Source organism: Trichosurus vulpecula, chromosome 4, assembly GCF_011100635.1.
Source record: "Trichosurus vulpecula isolate mTriVul1 chromosome 4, mTriVul1.pri, whole genome shotgun sequence".
NCBI classification, from domain to species: Eukaryota; Metazoa; Chordata; class Mammalia; order Diprotodontia; family Phalangeridae; genus Trichosurus; species Trichosurus vulpecula.
Genome location: NC_050576.1, coordinates 67,784,679 through 67,805,487, shown reverse-complemented (window position 1 = coordinate 67,805,487; position 20,809 = coordinate 67,784,679). Strand labels below are relative to the sequence as shown.

The 20,809-nt window shown below is 43.6% G+C and overlaps 1 protein-coding gene across 1 annotated transcript in view; it reads left to right on the top strand.

Annotated features, from left to right (window-relative positions):
* Positions 1–1,198: 1,198 nt before the first annotated feature.
* SERPINC1 (serpin family C member 1) overlaps positions 1,199–20,809 on the top strand; it is a 32,865-nt gene continuing 13,254 nt past the window's right edge. The window contains exons 1-2 of the mRNA XM_036754082.1: positions 1,199–1,365; positions 17,507–17,879. Coding sequence (XP_036609977.1) covers positions 1,214–1,365; positions 17,507–17,879 — 525 coding nt within the window. The 5' untranslated portion in view covers positions 1,199–1,213. The remainder of the gene's footprint in view (positions 1,366–17,506; positions 17,880–20,809) is intronic.

The following is a 20,809-nucleotide window of genomic DNA, read 5'->3' as shown; positions in this document are numbered from 1 at the left end:
TCCAAAAGTACTCTTACTGCCTCAAGATGTCCCACCACAGGAGTTAAATTTGAATAGAATTTAGGTGGGAAATAGGAAATGTCTTTGTAGGACTGTTCTTTCAAGTCCTGGGTGTTTTGCCAAATTGCTATCAGAGAGTTTATCTCTTAGTTACTCAGTAACTCCAAAGATCACTGAAAAGAAACTGAACTCTACAGGAAAAACTGGTGAAGATCCTTGACAAGAGATGATGAAATTTATTGCCTCATCACAACACGAAGGTGAGGGGATATGAGAACAAAATATTGTATACCTTGTCAGACAAGATTTCCGTAGTGGGTGTTTTTCCATTGTCACAAGAGAGAGGGTTCAGTCTCAGGAATGAATGTAATGCAAAGATGAAAAGCATTAGTAAATATAAATATATTTAACAAGAAGACCTTTGAAAGGATATTCAGAGGCAGAGAACACTACTTTCCTTCCATTTATTTTTACCCTGCTTAATATTATAACAATGATACAACTTAAAAACCTAAGCTTCCATTCTAGGCTTTATAGCAAAATTTTGCAGTCTCCCCTCCAGCTCCCAGAAACATACTTGCCGTATACTCTGGGGTGGCAGGACGGAATTCCTTTAAATCTTGAACCACTAAGTCCCAGGGTCTGAGTATAGGTTGTACCTCTACACTCCTATCTCACCCACCTGTGTTTTTTCCTCCCTCTGGGCTCCCAGATAGAACTGTTCTGTTCACTTCAACCTAGATCAAAGCTCCCACCTCGGAAACCTCTCCGTGTACCTCATGCCTCTTAGTCTTTGTGGATTTTCTGCCTCCCATCCTCCACCCCCACAAGGCGATGAAATGAGTGAAAAGTGATGGATGAGTGGGAGGGACATTGCTAGTGATGCAATCTGGCCAGTTATTTACAACCTTTTTTTTTTCCAACTTATGGGTTATTTAATCAGGGAAAAACAGAAACCCCCCCCAAACAAAATTTACTCAGAAAAGTGGTTTTTGATGCAGTTTTTAAAAAATTCCTAAACTGCCTTTGTTTTTATGATCTGTAAAAGATGACAAAGAATGTATATTTGGGCAGAGATGGCTCCTACTTTCTCCTGGCCCAAATGAACTTTAAAACTTCTCTACTGATTAAACAACTGCTCAGCTTCATTCTTTGCTTAACCCTTTGGGGCTGGTCATCAACCTTTGACCTCAGTACTCCCCTTCCTGGCTCTATGGGCCACCCCCCAACCTCCGGGAATTTCAGCCTATCTGAAGGGAATGAATCAGTGCCTGAGAATACACCAGTCTCCATTTTCTCAGGTCTGAAGAGGATATTCGGCGCCATGCTTTTTCATGGGGAAGGACCTGGAGATGGTGGAAGAAGGTAAGAGGAATCTCTCGGTATTGGTACCAAGAGTGGGTATTCGCTCAGTGGGATTTCTGACTTTTAAATGGCAGGCAGATTACCTTGGGAGAGATGACAGCCCTGGCCTGGTTTGCTAGGTTCAGGGGATTGACTAACCTATACCCCAAAGATCTTTTTGGAAGGTGGGATCCTGAAGAACTTTATCCTGAGGCGGAGGGGAAATACTTTTTCATGGAGTTCCTGAATACACAGCTGAAGAGGCCCCTCATTTCACAGCTGAGGGGTAGCGTAGCAGTCATTTTCATGGAGGGAGTCAGTATCACTAGGGTATTCCCTCTGAGAAGCTGCAAATCTGGCAAGATTTAGCTCTTAATAGACTGCCTCTCCTCTGTTTCTACTATGTTGTTGTCATTTAGTCATTTCAGTCCTCATGACCCCATTTGGTTTGCCTTTCTTTCTCCAGCTCATTTTATAAATGAAGAAACTGAGGCAGACAGGTTAAGTGCCTTGCCCAGGGTCACACAGTTAGTAAGTCTGAGGCCAGATTTGAACTCATGTCTTCCTGACTCTACGATCCCACCTAGCTGCCCCTTGTGGCTACCTTCTCCCAATGCTTGATGCCTCCTCCTTCTCTTCTTGTTTCTAGACTCTCAGAGATCCAAAACTAGATACCCAGTCTTGCCATCTCTTGCAGTACCCGTACTACAAAATCCTCACTCTGAAGCTCCCAAAGTGCTATGCTCATTAAAATTGCCAACCAAAAGGACTCTCTCATTACATGACATTATAGGGTGAGATTTTCAAAATGTCGTTTGCCTTTACTGAGCTCCCCCCCATTCATATGCACCAGAACAAAGATGACTATCTTATACCCACTTCTGAAAGGTTGGATACCAGACTCCCTACCCACTATGGAGGTGTTCCAAGGTTGGGAAGGCTGTGACAGTTTGGGGAAGGGTGAGTCAGTGGCCAGAATTTTAAATGAGCCTTCTCTCTATAGACCTCTGTACATGTTCACATATTTGACTAAGAGAATGCCTCTGGACTACATTGGTCCCCAGAGGTTTGTGTTTAAAAACAGATTCCATAGTAGCATGTCCCACAAGACCTTTTTGAAGTATGAAACGGGAAGTTATCAGTATTATAGGTGGACAAACTGAGATAAACTGTGTCTTGCCCAGGGTCATGCAACAAACTGGAGTCAGAGTCAGTGGTATTGATCACTCAGGCTAGGACTTCATCAGGCAGTTGGCCACGTGGTTCCAACCTCCCTCTAATCTCTGATGTCAGCAAAGAAGGCCATTTTCTTTTCCTTCCAAATTTTCTGGGCTTGCTTCTTCAACTTGCAGAAATCATTTGGCAATATGGTCCTCAGCACTCTTCCCTGACTGCCTGTGTATACCTCTGTGTGTGGCTTTTTTCTGAGTCCCTGGGAAGTTGGCATTCCTGAGTGAGCAGACATGATAGATGTTGGGGTGGGGAGGAAAGACTAAAGTTTCAGAGTAAAGTTTAAATGGCCTAAGGAGTGGTTGGTTGGTACATTATTAAATGAAATAATATATGTAAAATGTTTTGTAAATCTTAAAGTACTATGTAAATGTTAGATGATGATGACGATGAAGATGATAATGATGATGATGATAATTCAGAGCCAAAGGGGCCCTGATCACAAATACTCAAGGTAGTCTAAGAAGTCTTGTCAGTGATGTGATTCAATAGGTCGACAAGTTTTCTGTCCTCCTCTGAATTGGTTGGATCTCGGACCCCAGGGCCAGCAATAGAGAAGGAAGACACTGCTGGATTCTTTGCTGAGCCTTGGGGCAAGTTAAACCACAGGGATAAAGAGTTGTAGAAGATTGTTTAGGAGAAAGGAAGCTGAAGGCCAACAGAGCCTGGCACCCTGGATTGGTAGGGGGAAACCTGACTTCTCAGATTTATTTTGTGAGTTCCATGCGGCTTTGTGTTTCTACCCCACCACCTTTCGCATACTAACTGTGCTTCCAGTCTGGGATCAGGAGCAAATGGAAAGGAGAAAGAGAACAGGAGATAAAGAATTATCACCTTAGAGATCACCTTGCACAGCCTCCCTCCCACCTGTTGTCACTGACATTGGATCATCCAAGCTTTGCTTGGACATTTCTCTGATGAGTTTATTGGTTCACAAAACAAACGACTCTGAATGCTGCCCTTTTTTATTTCTACCCTTTGCCTCCGGTCTTGCCCTCTGGGGTCAAGCAGGACAAGTTCTAGCCCCTCTCTCACACAAGTCTTTCAAGTAACCAAAGATGGTATCATATCCTCTCCTCCCTCTCTAAGGCCTTTTCAAGACAAGATTCCAAATGTCTTTAATGGTTCAAACTTCATATGGCAAGGTTTACACATTCCTCACCATTCAGGTCCCCTTCCTGCTGAACATGCTGCCTACAGTTTGTCAATGTCCCACCTCAAATATGGTACCCTGAATGGAACATGTTTCCAGTTTGCTGGCCTAAATGCTTTGGGGGCCCAACACATAGCTCGGTGTTTGGCAGAGGATAGGAATGTAATAAATGCTTATTGATTTGAGTATAGTGGGACTTTATTTATTTGGTTGGTTTTTTTTTTTTAACTCATTCTCGCCTACCTCACCCAGGCTGGAAGTGCAGGAGCCACTTCCAGGTAGATCACACTACCCATCTGTATGGGAACTTTGACCTTGCTTTGTTCCTGTCCTGGGCCAAATTGTTCTTCCTTATGCAACCTGATCACCTGCTTACCCTCACCGCCACCCCCTCCCCTGTCAAAGGCTCACTATATTAATACCATAGTTAGTGTGTATACCAGATTGAGCTAGCCCACTGTAGCTCAGAACCTGAGAAATCTTTTAGGCTTAGTGTTCCAGGTATCTGGGGACACCACCAAGAACAGCTGATCTAGATATCCCCCCGCCCCCCTCCATCTGTGATTACACTAATGGAAGGAACTCTTGACAAGGAAACTCCCTTTACCAATACAGATCCACAGTAGTCTCACAATTTGTAGTCCTAAAGAGTTGTCTGGGGCATCGTGAAGTTTGGAGTTCCCTAAGGGCACACAGCTGGTATGTATCGAGTCTTCCTAGCTTTGAGGCTCTCCAAACATTTACTCCCTCCACAATTCAATTCAACGAGCATTTATTAAGCACCTACTCCATGCCAGGCACTGTATTAAGTTCTGGGGGTACAAAGAAAAAGAAAATCAGTCCCTTCCCTCAAGGAGCTTACTATCTAAGAAGGGAAGACAACACACAAGAGGAAGCTGAAACGCTGGGGTGGGGGGTGCTGACTCGAGAATCTAGATACCAGATTCTAGATTCTGTTCATGCAATTTAAGATATCAGTCTTTTCCAACAGTAAGGGAACCCAGTTGACTCATCCAGAGCTTGCAGTCTACTAGAATCCCTATGTCCTTTTCCCATTCACCGCAGTTTGTTCTCCTCTGCTCCATCCTGTGGGCGGCTAGGTGGTGCAGTGGATAGAGCATTGGGCCTAGAGTCAGAAAGACTCATCTTCTTGAGGTTCAAATCTGTCCTCAGATTCTTAATAGCTGTTTGATCCTGGACAAGTCACTTAACCCTGTTTGCCTCAGTTTCCTCATCTGTAAAATGAGCTGGAGAAGGAAATGGCAAACCACTCCAGTATCTTTGCCAAGAAAACCCCAAAATGGGGCCACAAAGAGTCAGACACAACTGGAATCTCCATGCTGTCCTGGTGCGTTAAAAAACAAAACAACAACAACAAAAAAAAACTCTACAGAGCTTTACATTTCTCCTCTTGCCCAGATATAGTATTTTGGGGGTCTCAATTAGCATTTTTCTCATTCCTCAAAACATTTCCACGCTTTAGCCATGCCATTCCTCTGCCCTGCTTTTATCTTTTGTGGCTGTTCTTAAAATCCCAGCTTCCTGGAGGGTTTCTGGGAAACCACATCTGTCTCCTTAGATGTCTCCTCCTTTTTCTCCTGATCAGGCTCCTTGACAGTTACACTTCCATATTACAACTGAAACATCTGTGTCATGAGAATTTTCATTCCTGGGGCTGCTCACATATCAATCAATAAACACTTATTAAGCCCTACTATGTGCAAGACAGTTGCTGACCCTATGGAGTTTACAATCTCATAAATCAAATTTCTTTTCTAGAATCTGAAACTAGGAAATGCTTTGGGGGGGTAGTTGGGCAGATGAAGTGGGAGGGGGGATACTCACTGTGCTTCCCTCCTTCTGTGTTCCTTGGCTTCTAGCCGTAGTTATATTTTCTGCCTGGGAGTTTCCTCTGTTGAGATCTATTGGATCTTCTTCCTTAACCCCACTCTTCCCTCAAAGTCTTGTTTTTCAGTCATGTTTTCCAACTCTTCACCAGCCCATTTGGGGTTTTCTTGTTAAACACACTGGAGGGGCTTGCCATTGCCTTCTCCAGCTCATCTTATGCATGAGGAAACAGGCAAACAGGGTTAAGTGACACACAGCCAGTAAGTGTCTGAGGCCAGATTGGAGCTCGGAAAGGGGAGTCTTCCCGAGTCCAGGCCTGGAGCTCTATCCACCAGTTGCTCTCACTGCTGAGGAACAAAGTCAATCCTCAATCCATTTCCAGAAAGTGCATCAGAAGTGACGCAACAGAGACACTCTGCTTCTCAGCCTGTTGAGGTCTCTGTCCTTTCAGTGAATGCCAAGATCCGTGTCTTTTTTTTCCTTCCCTGCTGGGTGAAGGTCTGAGCAGGAGAGACAGGGTGTTCCCCTCAATATAGAACAAATGCTTCCAGCAGGGATTCTCCTGCCCAAAGACAGTCTCCAGGGCAGCCTCAGGAAGCCATGGGACCATGCCAGGAACACCCCAGCTGCTGTGAGAATTAGGAAGGTTAGGGCTGAACCACCTTCTCAGTCCAGAAAAACTCTTGATTGGGTAAAATGACTGGTCCTTCACATTCCTCAGAGTTCCAGCTGCTTCTAAAAGGTTCCTGCACATTCCAGACTCTAGGACTAGACCATTCTGGCCCCTGAAAACTAGAGCAGATTTATCCAGAAACACTCTGGCCCCAAACACAAAATAGAAGGGTTTGGAGGCCTTCCTGGAGCGGCCCGGGTGTTAGTCTTCTCTCCTACACCCATCACTGTGTATTTTTATTTTGTAAGAATCCTGGATTTGTTGATCTGTGAACATTTTATATGATTCAAGTTACAGTAACATGTGAACTCCTTAAGGGAAGAAACTGACTCATTTTTATTTGTAGCCCCACTGCCCAAGCATATTTTGTTCAGTCTTGTGTGACTCTTCATGACCCCATGGACCATATTGTCCGTGGGGTTTTCTTGGCAAAGATACTGGAGTACTTTACCATTTCCTTCTCCAGTGAATTAAGGCAAACAGAGGTTAAATGACATGCCCAGGGTCACACAGCTAGTGAGCATCTGAGGCTGGATGTGAACTTAGGCCTTCCTGACTCCAAGCCCACCCTCTACCAACTGAACCCCCACCTGCCTTTGCCTGAGTACATAGGTGCTTAATAAATGGTTACTTACTTGATTGATTGAATAGGGAAGGTGGGAGGCCTCTCAGGGAACACACCCTTTGATCAGCCTATGTCTTTCCTTTAGAATGTGTTTTGTTAATGGTTCAACTTCTGACCTCTGCTCTGCTGGCATGAGGCTTCAGCAGCAAGTGACCGCCTGTCGTTGTTGTTGCTTCCAACTCCATTCCTCCCAAGGACCCCCTGCCGCATCTGGTAGTCTGAGACCACTCTAGAATTAATTTATAAACTTGTCCTCTTTTGGCACATCGATGATAAGAGTCTCCATGTCTCCATAAAATTTTTCCCAGGACTGGGATCTTGGGGATCTCCCTGAGGACAGAATGGAGGTCTAGTTATTATAATTTCCTTTAGTCTCTACTCTATTCACTCAAAAAAGTTCTACCCGCCTTTCCCAGGATAATCTTCCTTGGGACGCAGAATCATAAAATCTCAGAACTTGGAAAGGTCATCTGGTCCAGCCTCCTCCCACAGCCAGGCATCCTCTCTATATGCATCCTTAACATAAGATTATCCAGTCTCTGCTTAAACAATCCCAGTGCCAGGGAGGGAACTCATCACCCCACAGAGGCAGTGTATTGATGAAGAGTTCTAATTGTTCCCTGCACTAAACTGAGATACATCCCCTTGTAATTTCCATTCATCATTCTTAGTCCTGCTATACTCCTTGAGCAACATAAAACAACTTTCTCTCTTCCACAATGACGAATTTTAGGTGCTTGAAGACAGTTGTGATGTTTCCTTTTAGTTTACTCTTTTTTCTAGACTAAACACCCCCAGTTCTGTTAATCAATATTCATTTAATATGGTTCCTAGACCCTTTAACACCCTTATCACCCTGATTGTTCAACTCTGCCTCACTTAAATCTAGTTTATGCATGAATCAAAAGACATCACCCATGCAGTTTTACCATTTTACCTACCTCAAAGTCCTGTGGTGACAGGCAGGTGATAAAGCAGCAGGTGTGGATACACTGGGAGCTGTAGTCACAACCCTGCACACAGGCCGCCTAGGCTATAGGGTTGTCTTCTTACTGGAAGCAGCAGTGGGATTCTGCAGCCTCCTGGGTGTCTGAGCAGCCTTTTAAGGATAGCACTGCTCACCTCCTGGTGTGAGGAAGGGGCTAGAAAAGGTGCCCCCAAAATTGTCTACTTACCCAACCCTGGCCTGATTACTACAGCAGACAGAGATCCCACCCTGTGATCAAAACACAAAAAAATGCAAAAAAACTTCACTCACCACCGGTACATGGAATATGTGCACACTTAATAGACAGCACAAAATCCAGTACTGAAAGATGAACAGCTCTTGTTGTGAGAGAACTCAGCAGGTATCACAGCCAAATAGCAGCCCTGAGTAAAACAAGGCTGGCAAATGAAGGCCAGGTTACTGAAGTCAGAGCTGGGTGCACGGTTTTCTGAGTGGCTGCAGTGAAGGGGAGCACTGTGAAGCTGGCATAGGTTTTGCATTCAAAACTAATCTAGCTGAAAAGCTTTTATGCTTACCAAGAGGAGAGAATGACAGGCTCATGACAATACAATTGCCACTTGCAGGAAAATGCCACGCCACCATCGTCAGCACCTATGCTCCACCATGACTAACCCTGATGAGGTCTAAGAAAAATTTTATGAAGACGTGGAGCCCCTTATCATCAATGTGCCAAAAGAGAAGTTTATAAATTAATGCTAGAGTAGTCTCAGACTACCAGACATGGCAGGGAGTCCTTGGAAGGAATGGAGTTGGAAACAGCAACAGCAATGGTCACTCACTACCGAAGACTCGTGCATCTCGTGACCTCATCACCAACACAGTCTTCCATTTACCTAAATTCAACAAAACTTTGTGGATGCACCCTTGCAGCAAACATTGGCATTTAATAGACTTTGTGATTGTAAGGAGAAGAAACAGACAGCTCGTGAGAGTGACAACGGCAATGTATGGCGCAGAGTGCTGGACTGATCATAGACTTATCCTCTCCAAGCTAAATATTCACATTCAACAAAAATGGCAGCCCCAAAGCAAAATGACTATCAAAAGAACTAATGTCAACAGATTAGAGTTCTCTGAGCAGGAACAGTTCCTAGCTAACTTGCAGGGAAAGTTGAGCCAACACACAGTTGGCAGCGATGGAGGGAAAAAGGAGTGGGCTGCTCTCAGAGATTTGGTGTACAGCACTGCATTTGCTCATCTAGGTCAGAATACTTGCAAACATGAAGACTAGTTTGATGAAAATGAAGCTGCTAAATGAAAAATGAGAACTCCACAGGGTTTACCAGTAGGATAGTTCATCCATCTCTAAGAAGGCAGTATTTAATTCCATCAAAAGTAAAGTAGAAGCAAAGCTTAGTTAGATGTCTTGGCTCAGTGAAAAGGCAAATCAAATTCAGTTTTATGCTGATAGGAACAATCCAAAGCACTTTTATGATGCCCTGAAGGCTGTTTATGGGCCAAAGACCTATGGTGCATCTCAATTACTCAGTGCTGATGGAGTCACATTAATTAGTGATAAAGACATGATCCTAGAGAGATGGGCTGAACACTTCCATAGAGTCTTCAACAGACTGTCATCAATCAATGCTGGAGACATTGATCATTTACCTCAGGTTGAAGTCAATCCCTCCCTAGCTGAAGTTTCAAATGAAGAAGAGGTTTTGAATGCCATTAGGCTCCTTTCATGCGGTACAGACCTGTTGCTGATTCTATTCCAGCTGAGATTAACAAGGTGGGGGGGTTGTCCATTGCTTATACAAAAGCTGAGTGGGATTTTCTGGGTAATATGGCAAGAGGAGGTTATCCCAAGGCTAAAGTGGAAGGAGAGTTGGTGCACGATTTCTTGTTTGAAGATGATTGTGCACTCAATGCAGCCTCTGAAGCTGAGTTGCAGCAAAGTCTGGATTGATTCTCTGCTGCTTGTGCTAATTTTGGCTTAACAATTAACACCAAGAAAACACAGGTGCTCCATAAGCCAGCACTGCACCATCTGTATGTGGAACCATGGGTTACCAACAAATGGAGACGTTCTGAATGTTCTGGATAAGTTCACTTCCCTTGGCAGTATACTTTCCAAGGATCTGCACATTGATAATGAGGTTGACACACGCGTTGCCAGAGCTAGCTTAGTGTTTTGGAGGCTCCGAAGGAAAGTGTGGGAGAGAAGAGGTATTAGAATGACTACCAAACTGAAGGTCTACAGAGCCATTGTGCTGACCTCATTGTTGTATACCTGTGAAACCTGGACAGTCTACCAGTGCCATGCCAGGAAACAATCGCTTCCATTTGAAGTGTCTTAGGAAGATTCTGAAGATTACCCGGCAGGATAAGGTACTAGAAACAGGTCCTTTCTCAAACTAAACTGCCAGGCATTCAAACTCTACTTCAGGGAGGGCAACTCCTATGGGCTGGCCACATTGTTCAAATGCCAAATGTACATTTGCCAAAAAGACTATTTTATGGAGAACTCAGAGCAAGCACTCACATGGTGGGTACTCTCCAAGTGTCTCTTAAGGACTCTGGAACTGATTGTATGACATGGGAGACACTGGCCCAGGACTGCCCAGCATGGTGTGCCTTCATCAGAGAAGGTGCTATGCTCTATGAGCAAAGCAGAACTGAAGTAGCTCAAAAGAAACAGAAGATGAACAAATTTGGAGAATCCACCCCAAATGTTCACACAAACTATTTGTGCCCAACTTGTGCTAGAGCATTCTGAGTTGATATTGGTCTGATTAGCCACAGCTGGACACACCATAACTTGACTCTAGCACAGTGGTGTCATTTTGGTCCTCTTTGAGAACGAAGGACAACAACCAACAGAGCATGTGCCAGGCACGGTGCTAAGCACTTTACAAATGTTGTCTCATGTGATCGTCACAACAATCTTGGGAGGTAGGTGCTATTATTATCCCCATTTTACAGCTGATAAAACTGAGAAAGCGACTTGCCCAGGGTCACACAACTCATAAGTGTCTGAGGTCAGATTTGAACCCAGGTCTTCCTGACTCCGGGCCCATCACATCATCTACATTGTACCACCTGGCTGCTATTCGCTAACTAATTTTTTTTTTATTTTCTATGATAAAATGTTTCTTGAAAACTTCTCCAATAAGGTATCTCCCATGTATGTGTTAGTCATACAAGATTCCTTGAATGATGTAAATATAGAGATAATTTTGTTTGATGACCGACCCTCTGATACGTAGGAAAACATAAAACAGGCAGGGAAACATACACCGACCAGAGGTGTTTGCCTTGTTTATGGAGGCTTTCCAGCATAAAGTAGAAATGAATGTTCCCCATATATGGTGAAGTGTTCTCCATGCTCCAGTTTGTATATAACATCGTGCTGATTGTATCAAGCCCTGGTACAGTACACATCCAAAACCACTCAGAGTATGACTTAAAAATCCACACAGGAAAACACGAGTGGATTGAGAGCAGTCCTTGTCCAGATGGTGATATGCAGTTACAGAGACAACCGATAGATGAAGTTCATCAGTAAAGTATATTCCTGGGGGTTCCCTCACATGGGCCCCCACAAAACCTACCCTAGATTTGAGGTAGTCTTTGTGTTAGCATCTACTCACAAATTATACTTCATGACCCCTCACCAATCAAATAGCATATTCAAAGAAGTGACAACGAAAAAAAAAATCTCCCCATGAACACTTGGGGTATATTCTCTCTTAGGTTAGAACAGGTATGACCAGGAACATGTGGAGGGTATACATGCAAAGAACATACCAAGAACCCATATTCCTGGGTTGGGTGTAGCCAGAGCACACACACTTAGAAGGCACATATGTAGGGGATATGTGTGGCCAAGGGCAACCCCGACACTATAGGGCTGCCAATGCCATCTCTGCTTGACATAGTGTCACAGCTCTCCATTGGGCATATCATCCCTTACTGGTCAGCTTCTCAGGGCATTCTGAGTCTTGGCTTTTGAGTAATAAGAAAGGGTTCTTCTTGAAAAAGCCAGACTAACATTTGTGTACTCCATTGCCAAGGTTATTAGTCACTGAGTCTAACTTTTCGTGTTCAGTTGTTTTCACGTGTGTCCTACTCTTTGGGACCCCATTTGGGTCCCAAAGATACTGGAGTGGTTTGCCATTTTCTTTTCCAGCTCACTTTACAGATAAGGAAACTGAGGCAGACAGGCTTACACAGCTAATAAGTGTCTGAGGCTGGATTTGAACTCAGGTCTTCCTAACTCCAGGCCCTAGGCTCTCTCCACTGTGCCTGCCACCTAGCTGCCCTTAACTAGTCTAAGGATGGACAGACAATAAAAGACCAGACAGAGTGCCCCCCAGTTTAAGAAGTCTATTCTTTTTATTAACTCAGTCTAATACAGATTCAAAGTCCAGATCACTTTCTCACTTAGGTTTAGAAATTCCTTGTAACTATTGTTTAACCAGGGGCAGCTAGTGGATAGAGTGCTGTGCCTAAAGTCAGGAAGACCTGAGTTCAAATGCGACCACAGACGCTTACTAGCTGTGTGACCCCAGGCAAGTCACTTAACCCTGTTTACCTCAGTTTCCTCACCTGTAAAATAAGCTGGAGAAGGAAACAGCAAACCACTGTAGCATCTTTGCCAAGAAAACCCCAAACGGGGTCATGAAAGAGTAGGGCACGACTGAACGACAGCAACTGTTTAACCCTTTGTGTAGATCCTGTGCCCCCAAAGCCCAAATCAGGGCCGGTAACAAAAACAAACAAAAAAACCAAACTCCTCCCCATCCCCACCCCTCAGAAGCTCTGTGAAGGCCAGGCTAGGTCTACAAAACTCATTTTGCTCCAAAAGCAATGGGAAGGAAGTTGAGCAAAGATAATTGCTAAATGGAGAAAGCCAGGTCATTTCCTCGCATCCTCAGGACCCACACTCTTGCTTTTATTATGCTAATTGGTTAACAACAAAGCCTGAATTTTTGACTGACACAAAACCTTGCAAACTCCCCTATATCTGTCTTGGACAATTGCTGTGGGTGGAGGATGACGCTACTGAAACCAAAGTTACACCAGAAGATGAAAGCTACTGTTTTGACTTTAGGAAATTTTGCAGTGATTTTAATAATCCCCCAACTCTACTAGAAACAAAAGGCTCATTTATTTAACATCAGTATTCTTCCAGTGATTCCCAAAGGGCTACAAGTCAGAAGACAGCACCATTGATGAAAAATTAAAGGTCGCCCAAGGGGTAATGGGGAAGGGTACCTCGGGCATAGTTAGCCTACAACAGGTTAACTCAATAGATTTCACAGGGGTAGCAATGTAAAAGCTATTTATTGTCAGAGAGATAGAACTAGAAAAAGAGACATGTTGGTCAGGTAATGAGAATGAGGAATTACTAGTAAAAACAGCTCCACTGATACGCACACCGTATCAACAGATACAAAGGAAAGTATCTGGCAGCTGAGGACAGTCCTGTGGAGGGCACGAGAGTCACATAGGACAAGGAGGCATGCCATGGGTGCGTTTGAAATGTTAGAAGGAGTATTCGTATAGACGAGGTCACAAGTCCATCAATATCAAAGTATTGATAACCTGGAGAGAGTCTAGTAGAGGATGGTCAGGATGGTGAGGGGATTGGGGACCATATCACGTCAGGATTGTTTGGAGTAAATGGGGATGTTTATCCTAGAGAAGATCTGGGGGTGACTTGATAGATGATAAAAGGACCCAGTGAGTTTGCCATCATTGGAGAGTCTTTGAGGGAATGCTCAATGATTAGTTGTTGGAGGAGAAGATTTATGCTCTGGTGGTGTTGGGCCATAGGACCCAGAGATGGAAGGAACCCAAGAAATCAACTGGGGAAACCCTCTTACAGATGAGAGAGAGGAACCTTAAGAAACTAAGTTTCCTTTCAATTTTGAAATTCTTTGATTTCTATAATATGTTCTCCTTTGCACAGAAAGATGCTATTCAATCATCAATCGGGAATGCACTTTGAATTTGTGTTGTTGTTTTAGTAGTGGGGATGAGTTTCTTCTAATCCAGCCATACTCTTTCAAGGTTCCCCCTTGCAACTAATGGCATACACCTGAGCTCGAATCAGAGCAACCACCTGTGCCCAAGGGAGAAAATGGTAGTTAGTTCACCCTCTTAGAAGATGTCTTATTCATCTGAGGGCAGGGATTGTCTTTTGCCTTTTTTTTTGTATTCCCAGTACAATGCCTGGCATATAGTAGGATAATAAAGTTAATAATAAATAATATTAATAAGTCTTAATAAGTTTTTACTGGTTGACCGATTAAGGGAGAGGCCTGGGAAAGGTCAGGAAGAAGAACAGAACCAAGCACCCTAAAAGCTTCAACACACTGAAGGCAACTAACAATATGGTTTGTATGGTGAGGTATGATTTCATTCTTTTCTCCTTTACAGTAAACTCCCTGTTAATCCGGCAAAGATGGGAAATGAAATGCTTTGGCTAATCAAAAGTTCTGGGCAAAAGAGTCACCATTTTTTGCCAGTTTATAAAGTCAGGGGAAATGCTAAAACTATCCTTAGCATAAAATTACCTTTGATCAGTTGAAGGAACTGCGGGTGTTTGGCATGAGAGCCGCGTTTAAGGATCTGAAAGACCGCCGTGTCTAAATCTGTCCTGTTTGGTCCCAGAGGAAGGGGCAGAGAGGCAGACTTCTGGTGATGTATGTAAGGATATACTTCCTTATCAATACAGTGGAATGGTTTTGCTCATGAGGTAGTGGGTTCCCCTTTGTCACTGGTCATCAAGCGAGAGGCTGGGTAACTCTTCCTCAGGATGTTGTAGAAGGGGTTACTGGTCACGGGTTTGAATTAGAATACAGGATCTCCATCCTTGCCGTAAGACTGAGATTCTGTAATTCTAATTTGGTGATTGATTATTTGGAAGGTATCTCAAGATCCCGCACACCTTAGGATTATCGTTCGTATAGAAATGGCAGATAATTCGTGTAGATTTTGGCCGATAGGATGCTGTTTTTACTAATCAAGCCTGTGTAGCTGTCTATGGGGTTGAGGCCTGCCACACAACACGTTTCCAAACCCTTTCAATGGCATGGAGAGGCAAAGCATGAGACTCGACTCTATCTCCCTAATAATAGTAATAGCTAGCATGTATATGGCACCTAGTTTCTTCAGCTGTAAAATCAGCTGGAGAAAGAAATGGCAAGCCGCTCCAGTATCTTTGTCCAGAAAATCCCAAATGAAGAGTCAGACATGACTGAAAACTAATAAACAACAATTTTATAGCATCGTAAAGTCGGCAAAGCTTTATAAACATGTTATCTCATTGGATTCTCGCAACAGTCTTGAAAGGTAGGTACTATTATTACCCCCATTTTACAGATGGGGAAACTGAGTCTGAGAGGGGACTTGTCCAAAGTCACACAGTAGCATCTATGGTAAAAATTTGAACTCAAGTCTTGCTAACTTTAGGTCCATTGGTTTTACCCACTGTACCAACTAGCTGCCTATTCATAGCCATTCTTCAGCTCTGGTCCCAACCTCCTACATAAGTTCCTTTACCTCCTCAGGCCACAGTGATCACAGAATCTCAGAACAGGAGGGGCCTCAGAGATCTAATCTAGTCTCATTGGCACCCGAAAAAAATCCTCTCCACAGCCTATTAGCTGAGAGTTTGTATTTGGTTATGGAGGTACTAAGGAGTAAGCGGAGTTTAATGAGCCGGGTAGTGACTTGATTAGATCCAGGCTTTAGGAAAATCACTTGAGGAGCTGGTGTGGAGGACAGAGGGAGAGGGAAGAAACTCGAGAGAAGTAAACCAATTTGGAGACCTCTTCAGTAGTCTGGGCAAGAGGTGATACTCAACCCAAAGCCCAAAGAGAACTTGTGATCTTGCCGACTCAACTCACCCACCTTCCAGGTTTCCCTGTCTCTTGGAAGTAAAGCCTTTCTCCCTGGTTTGCTTCCCACGTTTCTAGTCGGTCGTCAAATTTTGTCCTTTCTACCTTCAGATCTCCCATCCCTCCTTTCTCCTTACTCACACAACCACCTCCTTAGTTCAGGACCTCGTATGCCTCTAGCCTGGACTACTGTTAATAGCTTCTTAATTGGCCTTCAACATTCACGGGTCTCCTCTCGCCAATCCATCCTCCACACAGCTGCCGAAGTGATTTTCTTAGACCACAGGACTAAATCGTCTCACTATTCAATGAACCCCAAAGGTTCCCTATTACTTCTCTGGTCAACTATAAAAATTCCTTTCTCTGGAATTTAAAGTGCTTCAAAACCTGCCCCCAACTTAATTTTCTAGCCTCATTCTGTATGGGGGAAGGGAGTACCCCTTCACAGTCTTCAGTCTAGACTGATAGAGTGCAGCCCTTGCAGATAGTAAGACCTAAGTTCAAATCTCGCCTCAGGTGCTTACTAGCTATGTGACCCTGGGCAAGGATTTTAACCTGGCTCAGCTTCAAATTCCTCATCCGTAAATTGGAGATGATAATAACCCTACCTCACTAGGTTATTACGAAGATCAAGCAAGATAACATATGTAAAGCATTTTTGCAAACCATAAGTGCTGTTTAAATGCTTATAATAAATCATTATTCTCCTTTGCATCTTTGTCTGTCTTACCAAACTCCTTTCAAAACTTAGTTCAGCAGCTGCCTTTTACTGGAAGCCTATCCTTATCCTTACCTTCCCTCACTTCCCTGAAATTACTTTGTACATGTTTTGTCGACTTTTCTGCGTTTAAGTTTTTTCTCCCTAATAGAATGTAAGCTCCTTGAGAGCAGAGATTGTTATGTTTTTGTCATTGGATCCCAAGCTCCTTGCAGAGTGCCAACAAGTAACTGGTGTTTAATAAATACTTGTTGACTGAGTAAACGATTGGACCTTGGGGGCCCTCTTCCTCTGGATGCTCTCCAGAGGAATCAATGTTCTTTCTGAAACGTGCTGCTCAGAACTTCAGATACGGTCTGATTGGGCAGAGTTAAGGCAGGACAATCAGTTCCCTCATTTTGGAATAGGAGATAGAAAGATAGCTATAGTGTAGACATTGCTTTCAAGACTCTTGCAAATGGATGTGAGGGAAAAGTAAATAGGCAACTCTGATACAACAGCAAGAGAGGTAAGTGCAAAGGACAAGGCCAGATGAAATCTGAGGAAGAAGAAGTCACTTTGACTGGGCTGGGGGAGATGGTCAGGGAAGGCTTCATGAAGGAGGAGGCACCTTAGTTGAGCCTGGAACTTCAACAGACAAAGATGGGGATGGGGGAGGAGAGGAGAGTCCATTCCAGGCACAGGGGGTGGTATGAGCAAAGGTATGTAGGAAAGGAAAGAAAGAGGGATTAAAAGTAGTCCAGTTTGGTTAGAATAAAGGGTCTGTGAAGGGGACTAGGATGAGACGAGGCTGGAAAAGTCAGAGTTGTACTCTGGAGAGCCTTGAGTGTCAGAATCAGTTGGGGTTTCATTCATTGAGGAATGGGAAGTCACTGAAGGGTTTTGAGTAGAGAGGTGAGAATCACAGTATATAGGTGGCAGAGAGATGAGTGGGCTGGATAGAAGAGAGGCAGGAAGCCCAGTCATCTTGGCAGCTATTACAAGTCATCAGAGATGTGTGGGATGAAATCAGAGGTCCTGTCAGCTTGCTTGACTTGCTTTTCTGCCTCCTTTTAGAAAGCTGTGTCTTCTTTCCTTGCTGCTCGTTGGCTTTTGGGGCTGTGTGACCTCTCACTGGAACCCTGTGGGTGACATCTGCACCGCCAAGCCCCGGGATATTCCAGTGAATCCCATGTGCATTTACCGCCACCCGGAGAAGAAACCTTCGGAAGATGAGGGCTTAGAACAAAAGAAGGTCCCGGAGTTGACCAACCCACGGGTGTGGGAACTGTCTGAAGCCAATTCCCGCTTTGCCACAGAGTTCTACAAGCAGGTGGCAGATTCCAAGCATAACAATGACAACATCTTCATGTCGCCTCTCAGTATCTCCACGGCTTTTGCCATGACCAAGCTGGGTGCTTGTAACAACACACTCAAGCAACTCATGGAGGTAATTAAAGAGTGATCTTTAGTCCAAGCTCCCTCTGGGATCAAGGCTTCAACCAGCAGCCTGTGATCACTTCCCTTGATGTATTTGAACAACCTATGTACTCCGGGGAAGCCATTTACTTCTTAGAGGAACAAAGGGGTAGACCTTTTTGTAAAAGAAATCCTTTTGTAATGTGAACGATCACCCCCCAATTTATCATTTTGTAAACCAGTGTTTCTTCAAGTGGGGTATTCCTCTACTGCTCTCTCCTCCTGTCCGTCTCAGACTCAAAGGGCTAGCTGTGGTTGAGGTTTGGATGTATGGAATTCAGGAAAGTCAAGAGATCCCCTGAGGTAGGGTGACGTGGTGGTGAGAGCACTGGGTTCGGAGACCCAGGTCTTGTCCCTATATTTAACACCACATGCAAGACCCTGTTCTTGGTGTTGTGGGTACAGACAAAATTTTATAAAACCCCAGTCATTGATTTTAAGGAGTTGTCATTCCGTTGGGTGGATGCAACATGTAAACAGATGTGTATATTTGACGAAGAGGAAGCAAACTCTCACAATAAAGGGGTCAAGAAGAAAGGCTTCTCCACAAAGCACAGGTTCTTAACCTGCGGTCTGTGAACTTTTTTTGGGGGGGGTAATATTTTGATAACTGTGTTTTAGTATAATTGGTTTCCTTTGTAACCCTGTGTATTTCATTTTATGTATTTAAAAACTTTATTCTGAGCAGGGGTCCATAGATTTCACTAGCCTGCCAAAGGGACCCAATGATACAAACAAGGTTAAGAACCTTTGCCTTAGGTGATGGCCCAGGAAGAAAGGTAGGGATCTGAATCAAATAAAATCCAAGAAGGAATTTTAAGTGCCTACTTGGTAGACAGTGCCATGCCCCTGAGTAGAAATATCTCTTATACTCTGCAAAAGAAGGAACCACCTCTTTTTCTTATAATCTATTCATTAATTCAATTATTTATTTACATTTTTTAAAAAATTTTGAGTTCCAAATTCTCTTCCTCCCTCCAGCTTGTTCCTCACCTTGCACTGAGAAGACAAGCAATATGATTTCAATTATACGTGTGAAGTCATGCAAAACATATTTCCATTATTAGCCATGTTGCAAAAACAAAATAGGGAGAAAGTAAGCTTCAGTTTGTACTTAGAGTTCATCAGTTCTCTCTCTTGAGTTAGGTAGCCTTTTTTATCTTTAGTCCTTCAGAATTGTCATAGATCTTTGTATTGCTGAGAATAGCTAATTCATACACAATTGGTCATTGTACAGTATTGCTGTTACTGCGTTCACTGTTCTCCTGGTTCTGCTCACTTCACTTTACATCGATTCATGTAAGTCTTTCCGGGTTTTTCTAAAACCACAATTTATTCAGCCATTCCCCAATTCATGGGCATCCCCTCAATTCCTAACTCTTTGCCACCACAAAAAGAGCTATTATAAGTATTTTTGTACAAATAAGTCCTTTTCCCTTTTATTTGGGATAGTAGTGGTATCGCTGGGTCAAAAGGTATACACAGTTTTATAGCCCTTTGGGCATAGTTACAAATTGTTCTTCAGAATGGTTGAATCAATTCACAATTCCACCAACAATACATTAGAGTCCCAATTTGTCCACATCCCCTCCAGCATTTGTCATTTTCTTTTTCTGTCTTATTAGCCAATCTGACAGGTATGAGGTGGTAGCTTGGTTATTTTAGTTCGCATTTCTCTAATCAATAGTGATTTAGATTAATTTTTATGTGTTTATTGTTGGCTTTACTTTCTTTTTCTGAAAACTGCCTGTTCATATCCTTTGACTATCAACCAGGGCATGGCTTGTATTTTTATAAATTTGGCTCAGTTCCCCATATGTTTGAGAAATGAGGAACACTTCCTCTTGTTAATAAGATATTCCTAAACTTTTAGCAGAAGGTTCTAGAACTTCTTTTCCTGACCTATTATTCAGAGCATGATGGGAAACAAGGGTTAGTTTACAGGCTTAACCAAACTTGGGAACTTGCGCAGAGAGAGGACTTGGGCCCTCTGAGAACAACTAACTCAGCCCTTTACTTCAGAAGACACCAGAGCTCTGAAAACATGGGGGGGCCACATTGCCTTTTCCATGTCTATCTGTAAACAGTATTTAAATTATTATCGGACTTAAAAACGTCCAAGCCTTTAATGAAGCCCAGTCTCTCTGCTCTGCAAGTTCATAGGTATGATCCTTCCTGGGAGAGGAGCAATAGTTCTGAAATACTGGTTCCAAAACAAGCAACCTTCTCTAGGTCCTCCCTCCCAATGCAGGGGGTAGGCCTGGGTTCTGCATGCCTTCCTTTGAGGTGTGCAGTTGGGCATGGTTTGGAGAGCGGAGTTGGTGGCATGTCGTAGTAAAGAACTCCATCAAAATGGAAACTTGGAACCAAGACTTTGGGCTGGGCCAACCACGAATGGTATGGGGCAGGGTCTAGGGAGGATCACACCTTCCCCTCCACCAAAGTGAACAAAAACATTTAAGTAGCTTATATGTAATGGAGAAATCAGGAAAGGAAAGAAATCAGAAAAAGGAAAGTCCTAAAAGAAGTCACAAGCAGTCTGAAGGGTGAAGATAAAGATCCTAGCAATGTGGGGTTGAGGATTCATTTGTTTGGGGAGGGGTTGGTTGTATGCATATGAATCTCATGTCTTTTTAGTCCCAACCAGCTGGCAAAAGCCTCTTCCTTACTGCTTTCTATTAGGGAGGACCCTGGATAGGAGGATCCCTCCAATCTGGGTGTCAGATGGCCAGTTGGTATAAGGCGGGTTGCCCCTTGTTCCCACTTTAGAAGCAGAGCACAGAGTTTCTTCTGAGATGGCAGGACAGATTCCTTAAGGAAGGAAAGGCAGTGTGTGAGCAGGTGAAGCTTGAATCATTAATGGCCATCGCTATAATTCCACCATTGGGGGTGGTATTTTGT